The 17,891-nt window shown below is 38.8% G+C and overlaps 1 protein-coding gene across 1 annotated transcript; it reads right to left on the bottom strand.

Moving 5' to 3' along the window:
- Window positions 1–192: 192 nt before the first annotated feature.
- Window positions 193–16,681, bottom strand: LOC130550769 (integrin alpha-6-like). The gene is made up of 3 exons (XM_057328275.1): window positions 16,396–16,681; window positions 727–854; window positions 193–311 (listed from the first exon to the last, which is right to left on the bottom strand). Exons 1-3 carry the CDS (start codon window positions 16,575–16,577, stop codon window positions 193–195), a joined length of 429 nt encoding a protein of 142 aa, XP_057184258.1. The 5' UTR covers window positions 16,578–16,681.
- Between the last annotated feature and the right edge of the window lie 1,210 nt (window positions 16,682–17,891).

Below are 17,891 nucleotides of genomic sequence, written 5' to 3'. Positions count from 1 at the left end.
GGAAGCATGGTCTGCTTGTAAAGATAGTAAAGACGGACTAATGCGAGACTTATCGATGTGATGGAATATCAGTGTTTATGCAGGTTGATGGCTTGGTAGTAAATACAACATTAATCTCAGTATACATTAAGATTTATACAGGATGAGAGAAATGTAAAGTTTAGGGGTGATAACACGGAAGTCTGAAGTCAATTAATGATCCATTAGCATTAATAGATGTTCCTGATGTACCACAATCTTGCCCCCAGGTCCCTGACTCTGGACTGTTACACCCATCCACTGGTTCTCCTTATTCTCCGCACCATCCTCCACTGTGAGAAAAGACAAACAGCCATACTAAGCGCATTTATACCATGGTCTGTTTGAATACTGGATTCTGATTGGCTGGAAGGTGTGCATTAAAAGCCTTTAATGCACGGCTAGCTGTGGATTATCCCTTACATACTACAATGTAACTATATCCGTTTCAATTGTACATATAAATCAAATTAGGAAAAGAACAGGTATGTACTGTACATAAGGTTCATGGCTATTGGAAAAAATCCATGCTTGATTTTTAAGAACATTTGTAAGAGCTTTCCAATGGAAAATCTGGACTAGGTAAACATTTACTTGTTGGAATTGGATATTTAGTATACTACAATCATTTCATTTCTGAAGAACAGATTTTAAACGCTCTAATCACATTTTCTGTTTGTTCTTTCGAAATGTGAAACACAAACTCACCATCATTGTCAAACTCCACCCGTCTACAATCATTGGGGTGTGTTGTGATGTCACAGCTATACAGCCCACCGGTGATGTTTGCATTCTGATTGGACAAAGCCCTGGCCTTGGGAGCGCCAATCAACAATCTGCAAAACATTTTTCATTTACATAAAATTTGTATTCATGTACTAAATACCAAAATAACAAATACAATTCTATAGTAAACTTTTGACTATAGTTATAATATTTATATCTTTTATCATATTTAAAATAGAAAGGTATCAGTATTCATTATTTTAAAGAACAAAATCAAGCATATTAAAATAATTTCTAATTTATGGAAATGAATGTGAGTAAATTCTTTGAAAAAGCTTAGTAAACTATACATTTTGTGCTTATAAATGTTTCATTTTTATTTGTCATGTCACTTATGGTTTGTACATTGAAATGCTTGACTTCAAAAGTACAAAAAACTGTTTGCCAGGAGCTCTCACCAACGCGTCTCGTGGCGTACCGAAAGATAGTATCATAGCAAAAGTATAACATTGTAAAAGTAACAACATGCATATGAAATGTAATGGATGCAGCGGTCCCTGTAGGTAGTACACAGCAGAACATAAAAACACGGCCACAGACTGATGGAAAGACCAAAAAGAGAAAAGTCTTTGGCATTATGACGGAGTAAATGACCAGGCTATTGTACTGGTGCTGTTTGATGAAGAGGATTTGACAGATTTTGTCACCGCTGAGTGTCTTCCTGCATTTGCCAGCTGCACCAAACAACCAATCAATTATTTACATACACACAGCTGTCAACACAACAGAACTGACCTATACACACATCACACCACATTTCCACTCACAATTCCCACCGACATTACTAGAAATAGAACATGTAAAGGCCCTTCACTCACACCAAACACCAAGTGAATCTTCAAACGGATGCTCTATTCGCACCAACAGCAAAACAAATATTTGACAGGCTAAATGAAAAGCAAACCTTTCAATTTACGCGCCATCTAGCTCAAAATGCTGTAAATATAAATATTCTCTTCTGAGTCTAGCTCTAAATTGCAATCGAGGTAACTCAATGTAAGAAGAACAGATCAAAGATTGTGTTTTACTGTACCGCATCATATTTAAAGTGATAGTTCACCCAAAAATGAAAATTCCGTCGTCATTTACTCACCCTCAATTGTCATTGTAAACGACTTTCTTCCACAGAACACAAAATAAGATCATTTGAAGAAAGTTGATAACTGAACAGCGCCGGCACTCGTTCACTTCTATTGTATGGACACAAAACCAATGCAAGTGAATGGGTGCCAGTTAGTTACCAACAGTCTTTAAAATACCTTCTTTTGTGTTCTGCGGAAGTAAGAAAGTCAAACAGGTCTGAAATGACAAATGGGTGAGTAAATGATGACAGGATTTTTATTTTTGGGTGAACGATCCCTTTAAAGCATTCATCTCATCTGGCATGGCTAAAAAGCTCCAAAGAAATGTGTTGTTTCTATTCCAAATCCTGTTAGCCCCAAATCTTATTTGTTGCATTTCCAAAACTGCATTTGTCGTGCTTCTGAAGAACATGGGGGAATTTTTACAACCAATCCCATTTTCCACAGTTCATTCCAGACACGCCTTTCCCGAGAGAAGAGATTCCTTCATTGCCTACTGCTAACATCCACTGTAAGCTGTTTCGATTGGCCTGTTTGAATTTACTAGACAGATTCCACAAAGCATGACAGTGAGACAAACTGAACTTCACGCACAGCAGTTCACAACAGGCGGCACTGAGCAGCTGTTATTCCGATGAAACATTTCCAGAAGCCCGCGTGAATGAACTGTTCAGAGCACTTCGGTAAATGAAAAACTGAAAGGCTTCAATCTGCCAGACTTGCATGCAACACAGGGAACTTATTGTGAGACAAATTAAATAAAAAAGATCAGGGTCACATTTTTCCAGGCCCTGAATGTGTGATTGTGTGCCCGACTGAGCTGTAGTTTTAAAGACAAAATGACTGATAAATGTCCTCAGAAACCAAAAGATTGAAGGACATCCTCAAAAAGCTATAGAAATATGGAAGTTCATATAGACTAAATAGCGTCTTTATACACTGTAAAACAAACAACAACTTAAAAACTTAAGTTAAACAGCTTCATTACATTTTAAGTTCAATCAAGTCTTTCTCTGACACCTTAAAATGCTCCACACACACACTGCCAAAATGTTTGCGGCATTAATAAAGCGCACGTCTCTCCTCTCTCTCTCTCTCTCTCTCTCTCTCTCTCTCTCTCCTCTCTCTGCGCTGGTTGCTAGTTGATCGTTTCTCGAGTCATGTTCGGTAAAATTTATTCGGCCATTTCACATATTCGGCCGAATACCGAACATGCGTTTTTTGCTATTTTCGGCCGAATATATTCGGTGGCCGAACATTCGGTGCATCCCTAATTATCGTACGTAAATAAATATTTGGACCTCAACTCATTCCCACAAAAACGTACGAGGTGAACGGTAACGTTTGGAAAGCACTAGAATGACAGTTAGTAACAGTGAATTCAACAACCCATGCCTGATAGACACTGTTGGGTTTGTCAAACATTAAACTCACATTCCTACATGGGACAGATCAACCGTTAAAGTATTGGGAGTTTTCTCATCATTTCATAATCATCTGTGCACCCAGTACACCATAATCCTTCCAGGATGAGTCCATTCAGATCAGCACATAGGCAGTGGTGGGAAAACCGAAGACCTCCAATGGGTCACATTCTCCGTCATAGACATGAATGAGATGTTTCATTGTGAGCATGAGATAATAGGCACTGTCAATCATGTACATACTGTATTAGGCCCTACTACTCAGGATCATTCTAAACCCATCCATGATGATTTATGGTCCCAACTCAAATTTAAGCACAGTTGCCAAAATACAGTTTCTACTGTTATTGTTAGCGCTATAAAACTAATAGAGCACAGATTCCACTTCAGCCCTGAGTCATTAATGGACTGAGGGACTAATGCAAGACAAATCATTAAAATTGAATGTGGAGAATGTGAGCAGTCGCCCTGACACACCCCGTTAAGGAAGGACAAAAGATCTCATCAGAGAAATAATAGCATTTTACTTTCAGAAGTCAGAGAATGTTGCCCTGCCTTCTTTTCAGGCATAAAGGGAATATTATTCAGCTCAAATAGTTTGATTTGACCGAAGCTTCTCATTTTTTACAGTATGAGGGTTTTTTAGTCACCACCAGATTTAAAGGGGTCATATGGTGCGAATACGTGTTTTTCTGTGTCTTTGGTGTGTTATAAGTTGCTCATGCATGTATTAGACACGTAAAATTGCAAAAATGAAAGTGTGGGAACAAAAGAGTCATTCTATGTAAAAGCGAATGCTCACCCAGACCTGCCTGAAACGCCTCGTGTAGCCACACCCCCACAAATCTACCTCAGTTGGTGGTCTGATTTGACTAAGACCGCCCAAATGTAGACTCAAGTAAGGTGGGCGACCTGTCAGTACAATTGAAGAGGAACCTGATGTTCCAAATATGGTAAGAGGCGTCACATTTCCCTCACACGCTTGCAGTATTCCACCAATCACTACACACTGGTGAACTGACCAATCATAGCACACCTCGCTTCTCAGAGCCATGAGCTTCGTAAAAAATGTGGGTTTCAGAGAGTTAGGGTTACAGACATGCACGGTATGTGGAAAATACAGCGTTTTTGAACCTTAAATCGTATATACACATTGTATTACGAACGATAATATTCATTTGGCCGTGTCATATGACCCCTTTAACATATTAACCTAACAAACAATGCAAATTTCTAAAAGTGAAAGTACATGATGACAACTACAGCCACAACCTACAGTCATCCAGAACCAGAATAATACTGGACAGACCTAAATATCTATTTTTTCTATCATCACTAGTTCTTTCCTCTTTTCACTAACCAGCCTGGCGAACTATTTCTGATGAATCTCACAGTTTAGAGTCATTTTTCTCTCTGTAGTGAGAGAAATAAAATAGCAGTAAAATAGCAGTGCTATTTTAATATGCCAGAGGAGGACTGGGTCTCCCGGTTGAGTCTGGCCTCTCCCAAGGTTTTTTTTAATCCACTCTAATACACATATACATCTATAGTGGAGTTTTGGTTCCTTGCCACCGTTACTCACTGGGAGGCTGCTGATTTAGTTTAATCCATAAATATAAACAACTTGCGTTTAACAACACACATGCACGGTAACATATTTTAACAAATATATTCTTTCTGCACGTTTTGGTATTATTGCAAATTGTTCTAGTATATTGTAATTTTAGGCTCCCAGTCCTGAAAACAATATTGAAAATAATAATATACCTAAATTAAATATACTTCGATTGAATAATTTACAATTTCTGACAATCCATTGACATCAGTGAGTGTACATCGCATAGAGAAAAACTTGCAATAATACCATGTATCTTAATACCATATATTCTACCGTACATACAGTATTATTTTGATTTAAAAAATATTATGATGTATGTAAAGCTGCTTTGCAATAATGAAAATTGTGAATTTCAAATCCATTTTTGATTTGGATGAACAGACTTTAGCTGTCATTATGAACATTATTATTATAGTGCTGAAGAGTAAAATGAAAAGTGGTCAGTGTGGGCACGTTGTTTTTCTTTATACCCACAGCTGTTTCATAGCAGCTGGCTTCAATCTATCACTTGCACACTGTAAAATCTCTCCAAGTTTGAGCCTTTATTCCTACAAAACCTGCTTCTAAACAGTTTACAATGACCATGAGTCATCGGAATGATTCACCTGTTTCGGTGTGCTGCGTCATCACACAACGGGAAAAATGACCAGACCCAGCTGTCAGCTCTCATCATTCCACTCATGCAGAAGTTTCCATCTTTTCATCAGAAAATACACCAGCAGCATAAGCTTTCACTAATACATGGTGTGTTACACAGGCCAAAACCATCCGTGCCAAAGCTGGAACAGCTGTTTGGAGCTTCTAAGTAGCTCACAACTGGGCACAATCTGTGCAAATGTGTTACGAGTGATGTTTTATCTCTACAGAGTGCAGCCACTACAGTTTAGCTGTGCAAATATATCCAAAAAAATTGGGTTTAACCATAGGTTAGGTCGTTATGTGTGTTTTGGGTTGTGTTGGAACTGGAAGGGTGATGATGAATGTGTTAGGTGTATTTGCTTTAGGTTGTGTTGAGGTGCGAAGTGGGTGTTGGGTTATATTGTGTTACGTGTTTCTTTACAGGTTAAATATGTGTGTTGGGTTATGTTGGGAATGATGCATTTGTTTGAGGTTTTGGCTAACCCAAACAAAACCTCAAACAAAGGCATCAAACCACGGGTAATGTTGGGGTTTGATGTATTTGTTTTGGGTTAAGTTGGGTATGATGCCTTTGTTTGAGGTTTTGTTGGGTTTGATGGGTGTGTTAGGTAATGTTGGGGTTTGATGCATTTGTGTTGGGTTGTGTTGGGTTTGATGGGTGTGTTGGGCAATGCTGGCGTATGATGCATTTGTTTTTGGCTGTGTTGGGTTATGATGTGTGTTTTAGGTTATGTTGAGGTGTGATGCATTTGTTTTGGGTTGTGTTAAGTTATGATGTGTGTGTTGAGTCATGTTGAGAATGATGCATTTGTTTGAGGTTACATAGGGTTTGATGGGTGTGTTGGGCAATGTTGGCGTATGATGTATTCGTTTGGGTTGCGTTAGGTTATTATGTGTGTTTGTGTTGGGTTATGTTGACATGTGAAGCAATTGATTTTGGTTGTGTTGGGTTATGATGTGTATTGGGTTTATGCTGTGGTGCAATGCATTTGTTTCAGATTCTGTTGGGTAATTTTGGGGTTTGATGCATTTGTTTGGGGTTGTGTTGGATTATGATGTGTGTTTTAGGTTAAGTTGGGTATGATGCCTTTGTTTGAGGTTTTGTTGGGTTTGATGGGTGTGTTGGGTAATGTTGGGGTTTGATGCATTTGTGTTGGGTTGTGTTGGGTTATGATGTGTGTTTTAGGTTATGTTGAGGTGTGATGCATTTGTTTTGGGTTGTGTTAAGTTATGATGTGTGTGTTGAGTCATGTTGAGAATGATGCATTTGTTTGAGGTTACATAAGGTTTGATGGGTGTGTTGGGCAATGTTGGCGTATGATGTATTCGTTTGGGTTGCGTTAGGTTATTATGTGTGTTTGTGTTGGGTTATGTTGACATGTGAAGCAATTGATTTTGGTTGTGTTGGGTTATGATGTGTATTGGGTTTATGCTGTGGTGCAATGCATTTGTTTCAGATTCTGTTGGGTAATTTTGGGGTTTGATGCATTTGTTTGGGGTTGTGTTGGATTATGATGTGTGTGTGTTGGGTTATATTAGCATGTGCTTTAGGTTGTTGTGTGTTTGCTGGGTTATGCTGGCATGATGGGTATAGCATGCATGTACAGTATGTGCATCTAGCCTAAATAGCAAAAGGTCCTGCATTGGATTGAATCTGTGTGTTGTTCATATTAATACTTCAGAAAACGATGTATACTTTAGAAAATGTCCACAATGACCACAATACCCCTACGACCAATAACCACACCTGAGAGAAGGCACAAATGATTTGTTCAGTCTTAGAATCCGAAAAGAAAAGAGGCCTCCAGCGAAGAGTCTCTCGTGTTACAGGAGCACAGATGGCCTGGTGTACGTATTCCCTGATTCCTCCTGTTCCAGCGTAAACAAATGCCAACCTGTTCATCGGTCGCTCAACACATTCACAGCAGCACAAACATGTCCATCTGAGTGTTTTGAGGATTACGTGGCTTCCTTCTCTAAGATGACTAAAGAAGATCAGCACTGGTTCTTTTTGGACCACAGGAAACTATATGAATGTCAGGAAGGAAGACCATTAAAAAGAAGCAGCTACTGAAATCTAGGTGAACTGAATGGCATCTGCCAGGAGAGCCGGAGACTCAGTTACACAGCGATTGTTCACCTCTTTCATGCAGGAAACATGATTCCCTAAAGTCTGCAGTGGCTCACACAGTTCGACTAGAAATCTGGAATCTGGTAAACAAGCAACTCAAGCTCACAATTCAGTTCAAAAATGATCTTGTATTTAAAAAAAGTTTAACTTTTTCTCATAACCTATGTGAAACATTGGACAAACAGTGCAGCGGCAGTCAGTCATGCAGCACAAGTGGGCTTTCTGCCGTCTTACCACCGGAGTTCAGCTCTATTCACAGTCACACACATGAGACTAATGGCAGGAATGACCCATGAAACAAAATCACACATGAAATGAATCCCTTCAAAATATATTTTTCCTCATAGACGTCAATGAGGTTAAATGAAGAGCAAATAAAACCTTTCATTGCGTCTCCTATATCTCACATACAGTATTTCACCTGAGAGAAACATAATTTGACAAATGTCTCCATTTGAGTATTGGAAAAGTTCTGAATCACAGATTTGCAGCGTCTGCAAAGTCTGTGTTATTGAAGATTTTATTATTATATTATGAACTTCACATCCAATTGACCCAAATCCAGATGATTTTACCTGTACAATGCACATTCGTTTTACAGCTCTTCATGTATTTGAAGAATTGTCCCATATGTTTCTAGTTTCATTTGCCCTACGCATTTTGAGGAGACACATCCCAGATAGCACAGGTATGTCTGTAAGACGCCTGCTAAAGATCTAGAGATCTGGAAAACATCTGCTGTGTAGAAACATCTGATAGAAAGGGCAGTTTTACATACTCATAAACATCTTCCTGACGTCTACATATCTATATGACATATTGCAGATGAGCAAACAATCAAATATACGTCTTGCAGATGTAAACGCAGACATTAAATAAACCTCTCACAGATGTGTGTGTGTGCTATCGGGGATCAGAGACTAAGTTGATGAAAACACAACATAGAACTCCAATAAATCTCCTGAGCTATGAGATGTCGCTATACAGCATTCAGATCGCAAAATAATATCTAATAGTTTAAGACATTCTGCACTCTCACTTATACTGTAGACCCTCCTTTCCTGCCCTACATTTAACCTTAACCCCTCGGACTTTTAGGAGTAAAGTGAGAAAATCCCACCAAACTGCTGAGGAATTCCAAGCAGCTCATGAATCAGACAGACTAAATAACCTTTAAAATCCTTGTATGGTTGTATTGTGTTATTGGTTACAATAACATGTAAGTATGTGTGTGAATCCAACAAGCACGAAAGATACAGCTGCATCTCTCTTTAGCAACAGAAAAATAAAAAATGACACAATTGTTTCACACTGCAGTGATATGAGAATCTTCACTGTATCATCACACTTACTATCACATTCACAGACATAGACAGCAAGCCTGTTCACAGGTGCTGTGCACTTTCTTGGCAGCATAGATGCTGTAANTATGGTCTCCACCATCTTAAGACCATACCAGATATAGAGTGCATGGGAAGTCTGCTTCCAGGAAAGTGTGTCTTCGTGCTCACAGAGTCCAACCCCGATGCACAGGAGCTGAAGGGATTGGATGGAATTGTGGGAATGAATGTCCTTAGTAGTGTTGTCACGGTACCAAAATTTCAGTAGTCGGTACCAATACCAGTAAAATTCCACGGTTCTCGGTACCAATTTCGGTACCAAAGCAAAACACAGTACATGCTAATTGAAACACAATTTTATTAATACAAGCTCATTGTTAATATAAATGTATAGAAAGCAATGCCATTTTGTATACATGAACGTATAAGTTAATTGTTGCTGAAACTGTTGTGTGCTCACTGGGGTCTTTCATGCTGATGAACATCCTCCTCAGTCTGCTGCTGTATAAGACAAATAGAATAAACTTCAGTAAGTCAACTGACTGAACAAACATGCATATGCAATATTAAGAACAAACCTCAGTTTTTATACTGCATTTACACAAGATTACTTAATTAAGGTAACTGTATATTAAAATAATAAATGCAACAGATAATTTTTCTTTAGTTTAAATGTGGTTTTTTAAACCTAATAGATGTTATCTATCCAAGACATACACATTGCTAGTCATACAGTTAGTATGCTAGTTTTCTAGCACATAGATTCAGATAGGCCTAAATAAAACTAGGTACTGTAAACCCCACCTGTCCTCCCACTTATTTTACTCCATTACAGTTATAAAAGCATTAAATGGTTAATAAGGACACTTGACTGGATTAGCATTGGCGCTAACAAATTAACACGCAAACAGGGATGTTTATTTTGAACGTAACCTTTAACTTAACATATGCTACAACATTCATAATGCAAACGCGAACAGAATTTGAAACTTACCGCTTGAACTTGTTAACTTAAATCCGGATGCTTCCTCGTTTCACCACAAAACTCTGTTCGTTTTCTTCGTGATATGACTTTAATCTGAAGTATTTCTGTGCGCATCTCTTGTGGATCGGAGCCGCGCTTATCCGCTCATCACGTCTTTTGCGTCTATAAAAAGTTTCCGACTGACAACCTGTCAGACAGAGCATCAGTACCCGGTTGACCCGGTACGTCGGTGTACCGGGTCTTGTGAAAATTAGGTACCGACAACTTTTTTATTTTTAGGTACCGACTTGGACCCGAAGTACCGGTACTTTTGACAACACTACGTCCAGCAAATGCCTCAATGATATTATATACTTTACATTATCTCATGGCCATAAGTAACGTGACTTTACCAAACAGGATTTAGAGCAAAGGTAGCGTAAATGAAACACAGTAAAAGGGACCAAGTCTGTGAGCGTGAATACAGAAAACCCATCACAAAGTAATATATATGGTTGTTTATTAAACTCTACTCTACATGATAACAAAAACAATGACGATCGCATAAAACAAACAAATACATGAAACACAAATGCGCTTGGAAGCGCGGAGATGAAGAGTGAGAAGAGAGAGAGAGAGAGAGAGAGAGAGAGAGAGAGAGAGAGAGGAGAGAGAGGGCGGGAGAGAAGCCAGGGGGGAGAAGAGGGGAAGGGATGATGACTGCAGGAGGCGGACGAGAGAGATCGGCATGGACACGTTCAACACCAATAAAAATCATCTTTAACAAAGAGCACAGACCTTAACACACTAGAAACGGATACTTGCAAGCTCTGTGCTGACCGATATCCGTATGCTGTGTAGAGATGAATGTTCAAAAGGTTTCAGAAAGGCAGTCCTGCAGAAAGTTGCGGGCCGATCAGCTTAACCACGTGCAGTAGAAGTCCATTGTTCCATCCCTTCCCCCAGAGGGGAGCAAGTCTCCGAAGAGATAGAGGAAGAGACGAAGCCGGAAGAGAAAGTGGACGACAAGACAAAGAGAAGGTTTCAGAACAGGCCTCGAATTTAACCTCATGAGAGGCATGCCCACCTGAGTTTGAATCGACCAATCAGAGTTGAGCAGGGAAGAGGTTCCTTTTCCACTCAACAGCTAATTGCATCTTTATGACCTCCTGGCAACTTTACAAAATATCATTCCCAATTATAACATAATGAAAAGAAAGTGTTCTATGGTCACACAATGTATATATACAAGGAGGAATTGTAAAGACAAACATTTAGATATCAAAAATGGACAGGTTTGAATTGCAACAAGTCATGATTCATTCAGATAGAACGCACACAAATAAAGCCTGAATTAAACTTGTATATCTAACTGTGACAGACTATTTAAAATGGCACGAGCGCCAACACACAACCTAGATAGTTAGATATATGTATAGAAAAGGACAGTTTAATCACATAAGTTCCTATTGTCAGGGACATTTCTCTGGTTAGCCTCAGATGTTAAGTTAGAGATGAGCAGAGGTGGACGAAGTACACAACTTCCTTACTTGAGTGAAAGTACAGATACTACTGGTCAAATATTACTCCACTACAAGTAAAAGTTGTAAAGACAGATTCTTACTTGAGTAAAAGTACAGAAGTACGTGCTTTTAAAAGTACTCAAGTATTCAAAGTAATGTAGAATTGGAACTAGAAAACACGACTTAAGGACTGTTGGAGATGGTACACTTTATCCTGGTGGACCGATTAGAGCCGAATCAAACACCGTTCTGATCTTGCTGATTATTTACTGTAAATGTGTGTGTGGTCTGTACAAATGAAACAACATACATATAGGTTACAATAAGTATGCATCAAGTACAACTTAATACAACACTATAACACAACACTGCAGTTAGGGCTGGGGGTAAACGATTATTTATTAAACGATTAATCTGGCGATTATTTTATCGATTAGTCGACTAATCTAACGACTAGTTGTACGGTTAATCTAACGATTATTTTTCTGTTGCTCGATTAATAAAATGTATCGATGATACATAATGTATCTCAAATAAATACCAAAAAAATCTTAATAATATACTTTATTAAACAAGTTTTGCACAGCAAAAAATATTCTGCTTTACACAAAATAAAATAAAATTATTTTACTGTTATACAAAATGAAATGCCAGCCTGTTTACTCTTTACAGTACCAACATAACTCTCTTGTTCAGAAAATTCAAAAGTTGTAGTGCAAAAAAAAACACTGTGCAGTGCACAGTATAGACATTCCTGAGAGTGTTAGTAGTATATATGGGGGACATAGTGTCAAAATGATTGATGGTGACCTTTGACCTTTGACCGTTGTGAGGGCCCCTCCCCCTTTGCGTTGACCTTTGACCATACCCGCCCCATTGTGAGGGACTGCCCCCCTTTGTGTTGAACTTTTGGCCTTTGACAGTATCTGTCCACGTCGTGAGGGATTGCCCACGTCTGGAGTTGAACTCTTGAACTTTTGCCCGTACGGTTACCGAGCATTTTTCTCTCTTCTCCGGAGATCATGTTTGGACATGTTTTTATGATGTTGACACGTATCTTATGCGTGAATAAATAAAGGCATGAATAAGTAAATAAAAGCAATAAATCGGCAAATAAGTGATTAAAGAAAGAATTGGTTATATAAGTGATTAAATAAATAATGAATACGCAAATAAACAAAGCAAGTAATGTATAAGTAAATAAACAAATAAACAAAGCAAGGAATGAATAAGTAATTAAATAAAGCACTCTCTCTCTCTCTCTCTCTCCCTCTCCTTCTTATATATATATACTGTATTTAGGCTGTGATAAAGACTGTGGTAAAACTTACGTTGGAGGAAAGATCGACATTCCTGCGTTATACAGAGAAACCTCTTGTTTCAGACAGCTCTGTCCCCACATGACAGCTGTAAATCACATGAAGCAATGCATGACGAATCGAGCTGTGGGGCTCCTGTGTGTTGCTAGAGTGTCCAATGCAACTATATAATCTCGCTATATCTCTAACTAATCAGAAAACAACTTTCCACTAGCATTCTGAACATATCCGCTTTATTCATCATTACCTGTTTTGTTTAAAACTTAAACCATTCTCACACGTGTCTAATTGTACAGGGGCAACCATGAAAATGGCTTGACCAAATAAATGTTTGTATGTGTGCACAAGTGTTGAGCGGTTACCTTCCAGCGTTCATGAAAAATGAAAAAAAAAATCTGAGTATCCATTCTTCAAACTGTGTCTACAACACTGTATAATTAAAGCGCATGTTTTTCCTAACTGCATGGAGCGGTGTCTTTAAATGGTGTCCATGATGTTCCCCCTATCCTGACTGTTTTCCTTCTGTCTGAGAAGATGCCAGTGCGTCCACCAACCAAGGGTGAAGAAAAAAAAACATCTTTATTGCTGGTGTTCATAGCATCACAGCAGGCAGTTGGGTGATTCCTTAAAACACATAAAGCAGATTTTGATTGAACAGCAAGAATCCTTAAATTGAATGTACCTCATGTTCATTTCATGAATGTTTTTTTATATCATGCCTCCAGGTTGTATCATAAAATAAGTTTGCATAAGGTTTTCAACATATTTTTTCTGTTTTTTTTTTAGATTAAAAATAAAAGTGATTCTATCAAAGGTATACCTTATAACATAATTGTTTATATGATTCTAAACTGATATTCTTTAGAACATTTAGAACAGTCAAATCTCACACATCCTGTTATTAAGAGTTGTCTTTGCACATCTGTTTCAGTGGTTAGTGTTAAACTGTGGCAACCCCTTAACACCTAGACACTATTCTAAGATTTACTGACATATAGAGCAGACTCTGAGTTCTTTTCAGCGTCAAACCTCTTTTATTAATTTGTGTTGGACATCTGATTGTGTAGCAAGGAAACTCAAGAAGTAGACATTCCATCCTACAGTAAGTGTTTCTGTTTACTTTTAGTTTAAACAAGGTTTTAATTGTTTTTGTTGTTAAACAGTTTGCTTTAGATCCAAACTTTACACGCACAAAGTATACGTTGAATCACCTTTTCTTCATTTTATCCTCACCATTTTCTTATGTTTTGTTTTTGAGTGTCTAATGAATATACTAGGCTATATTTTCTTACACAAAGCAACTGAGCAATAGAGGTCTTCACTGCAAGGATATGAAGTAAATAACTTTATATATATTTTTTTCATACTCAGATCAGACAGGTTGCGTGTTGGATTGTGTACTACAGGTAAGTGGTAAAATGTAGTTAAATTTAGGAAACTTTTAAAAATATATCCTTAAAATAAACCTAAAAAGTGGCTAAAGCATGCAAGAAAAATGGTCAGCTTGTGCAGACAATGCATTATCTGAAGCGCTGTGAATTGACTTCAAATGAGCAAAACATACTGTATAGTGCTCTCAAGATAGAGATGCTCCGGTTTCAGTGTGTTCCTGATTTAAAAGTTTATTTATCATATTCAGCCAAATGCTTGTGTTTTCATATTTTCTTGACTGCTCTATAAGTACTTTCAAACATACATTGCATTTTAATTTGCCTTCACCTTGTCTTTCAGTGATGTAGACTTGCATCGGCATATGAAGGTAAGCCCACATGCATCACCCATTCCAAATCTCACATGTCAGCAAATGACAGACGTAAAGATACACTTCTTAAACTGCATGTCCGCTATAGACCAGTGCTTCGGAAGTCGTAATTTAGTTCACACTTCTCTAATAACCTGATGTGTGAATATAATTACTATGATACCCTATTTGTCTTAATGAACAGATTTACCTTAAGAGCAAATGATTAAATCCTAATACCAGTGGTGGACAGTAACGAAGTAAATTTGCCTGAGTACTGTACTTAAGTACACTTTTTGAGTATCTGTACTTTACTTGAGTATTATTTTTTCTGAGTACTTGTACTTTAACTTCACTACATTTGAAAGACAAATATCATACTTTTTACTCCACTACATTTATAAAAAGGTCCAAAAGTAGAAAATGGTTTCTATGCAGCGGGGTTTCCTGTGTGCGCAATTTATCTGGCTTGCGATCTGCAGGACCTTTTACTGTTGCCAAGTATTTCAGTTTTTCTATGCTCGCCGTTTTCCGGCAAGCTTTGAATGGCCATTTGGCAGTTTTTTAACGGAAATCTGGCAACTCTGGGATCTTCCCCGCTAAACTAATGTAAACGTAGGCGCTGCTACACCATTGATAGTGCTCTAAACAGGTGTCTTCCACCACACTTGTTCATTGTACACAACTGTTCAAACACACTCACAAATGAACAAACAGCCACACGCACACAAATCCCTGTGTGTTCTTTTCAGCCAATGACCCCCCTCACACTACGAGTAAATCATTCAGCATTCCCGTTAATCACAAATCTCAAACTGATCTCAGCATTGAGCTTACCAACACTTCCATTTCACTCCGCCATCACCCAGTCTTAACTCTAGAAACCCCTTCCAGTTGGCATTTGCTACAAGAAAGTTATCGACATTCAATATATCAGGTTGGATTTTCCCTAGAAGTTAACCATCTGGATGAAAATGTGGTGCCAAGCTTCTTCTCATATTTCACATAAAGGGTCCCTGGATCCCATCCCGACAGATGTTTTATAGCCTCGGATAGACCCTTCCAAGCTACCAACTGCACCAGGCAGAGTACAGGTCTAACATGCAGAAAACGTGATAACACATACAGAAAGCAAAGTCATTTAAAACCCATGCCATCACTGCATAATAAACCTCTATCTAAATATTCTGCAAAAAAAAGGGAAGTGATGCATTTCATGTATCTCTTTAGTAGATCTCATCCAAGGCAACTTAAGCACTGGTACAGTCAAAAAACAAGCACACTTTAAAAAATTCCATCTTGTGCTTATCTAAGTAAAATTAAGAAAAAACATATAACTCAAACATCTGTACAGACGCAAAATCCCACAACCCCCACAACTTCATAGCGTTTCTAGACTTTTTTAAAGAGTGTAAACTGTGTGGAATCGCTCTTTGAATGAGAAAAGCCATTGTCTACTGGTGACATGTCACATCACGTTGGGCATTGTTAACTTCAAGCGCCGTGCCTTCCCCCCACATGCCGCAACTCAATACCATCGACTACACAGACTGTTGAGTGCACTGCATTAATTCCGACCAATCACCCTTAGGCCACACTATTACCTACATTTCACCAAAAAAGTGTTTCTTTCGTTCCTTAAAATACACTTAAATACGTATCCCTGTGCAACTGCAGAAGAAAGTCTCACAAGTGTTTTAAATTAAGGGGCGCAGGTGCACAACGGACGGAAGATGATCGGAGCGCCAATAGCGCAACTCATCATTCGCCGCAAATCTTCGCTATAATCGACACTAAAAAGTCTACTCACAGTCTTTTATCGGTAGGTTGAAGCTGTCGGTGCAAAGCTAGAGAGAATCCAAAGAGGCTGCCCGGCTGACCATTCTTCCTGAGGACGTTTTGCGTGTCCAGGTTAAATGCACTCGCAGACGTCCATAAAAGCAATGTAAAAATCCACAGGTTCGGAGAGAGCCCCTCTGCAAAGAGCTCCATTGCATGCAAATAATGATGCTGGATGAATATAGCACTTGTTTGCAGTAGTTAGCGGTGCGCTGAGAGAAGTGAATATGTAAGCTTCACTGCACTGCACTGCGCTGAATACGAGAGAGAGAGAGAGAGAGGGGGGGAGAGAGAGGGGGGAGAGAGAGAGGGGGGGAGAGAGAGGGGGGGAGAGAGAGAGGGGGAGAGAGAGATGGCATGGCAGCGATTTCTGAACACCAATAAAAATCATCTTTAACAAAGAGGCACAGACTTAACACAGCTAGAAACGGATACTTGCAAGCTCTGTGCTGGACCGATATCCGTATGCGTGTGTAGAGATGGAATTGTTCAAAAGGTTTCAGAAAGGCAGTCCTGCAGAAAGTTGCGGGCCGATCAGGCTTAACCACGTGGCAGTAGAAGTCCATTGTTCCATCCCTTCCCCCAGGGGGGAGGGCAGTCTCCGAAGAGATGAGAGGAAGAGACGAAGCCGGAAGAGAAGAGTGGACGACAAGACAAGAGAAGGTTTTCAGAACAGGCTCGATATTTAACCTCATGAGAGGGCATGCCCACCTGAGTTTGAATCGACCAATCAGAGTTGAGCAGGGAAGAGGTTCTTTGTCCACTCAACAGCTAATTTGCATCTTTATGACCTCCTGGCAACTTTACAAAATATCATTCCCAATTATAACATAATGAAAAGAAAGTGTTCTATGGTCACACAATGTATATATACAAGGAGGAATTGTAAAGACAAACATTTAGATATCAAAAATGGACAGGTTTGAATTGCAACAAGTCATGATTCATTCAGATAGAACGCACACAAATAAAGCCTGAATTAAACTTGTATATCTAACTGTGACAGACTATTTAAAATGGCACGAGCGCCAACACACAACCTAGATAGTTAGATATATGTATAGAAAAGGACAGTTTAATCACATAAGTTCCTATTGTCAGGGACATTTCTCTGGTTAGCCTCAGATGTTAAGTTAGAGATGAGCAGAGGTGGACGAAGTACACAACTTCCTTACTTGAGTGAAAGTACAGATACTACTGGTCAAATATTACTCCACTACAAGTAAAAGTTGTAAAGACAGATTCTTACTTGAGTAAAAGTACAGAAGTACGTGCTTTTAAAAGTACTCAAGTATTCAAAGTAATGTAGAATTGGAACTAGAAAACACGACTTAAGGACTGTTGGAGATGGTACACTTTATCCTGGTGGACCGATTAGAGCCGAATCAAACACCGTTCTGATCTTGCTGATTATTTACTGTAAATGTGTGTGTGGTCTGTACAAATGAAACAACATACATATAGGTT

This window comes from Triplophysa rosa, unplaced genomic scaffold, assembly GCF_024868665.1.
Source record: "Triplophysa rosa unplaced genomic scaffold, Trosa_1v2 scaffold426, whole genome shotgun sequence".
NCBI classification, from domain to species: Eukaryota; Metazoa; Chordata; class Actinopteri; order Cypriniformes; family Nemacheilidae; genus Triplophysa; species Triplophysa rosa.
Note: the sequence above shows the minus strand (reverse complement) of the source record. Positions and strands in the feature narration are given on the sequence as shown.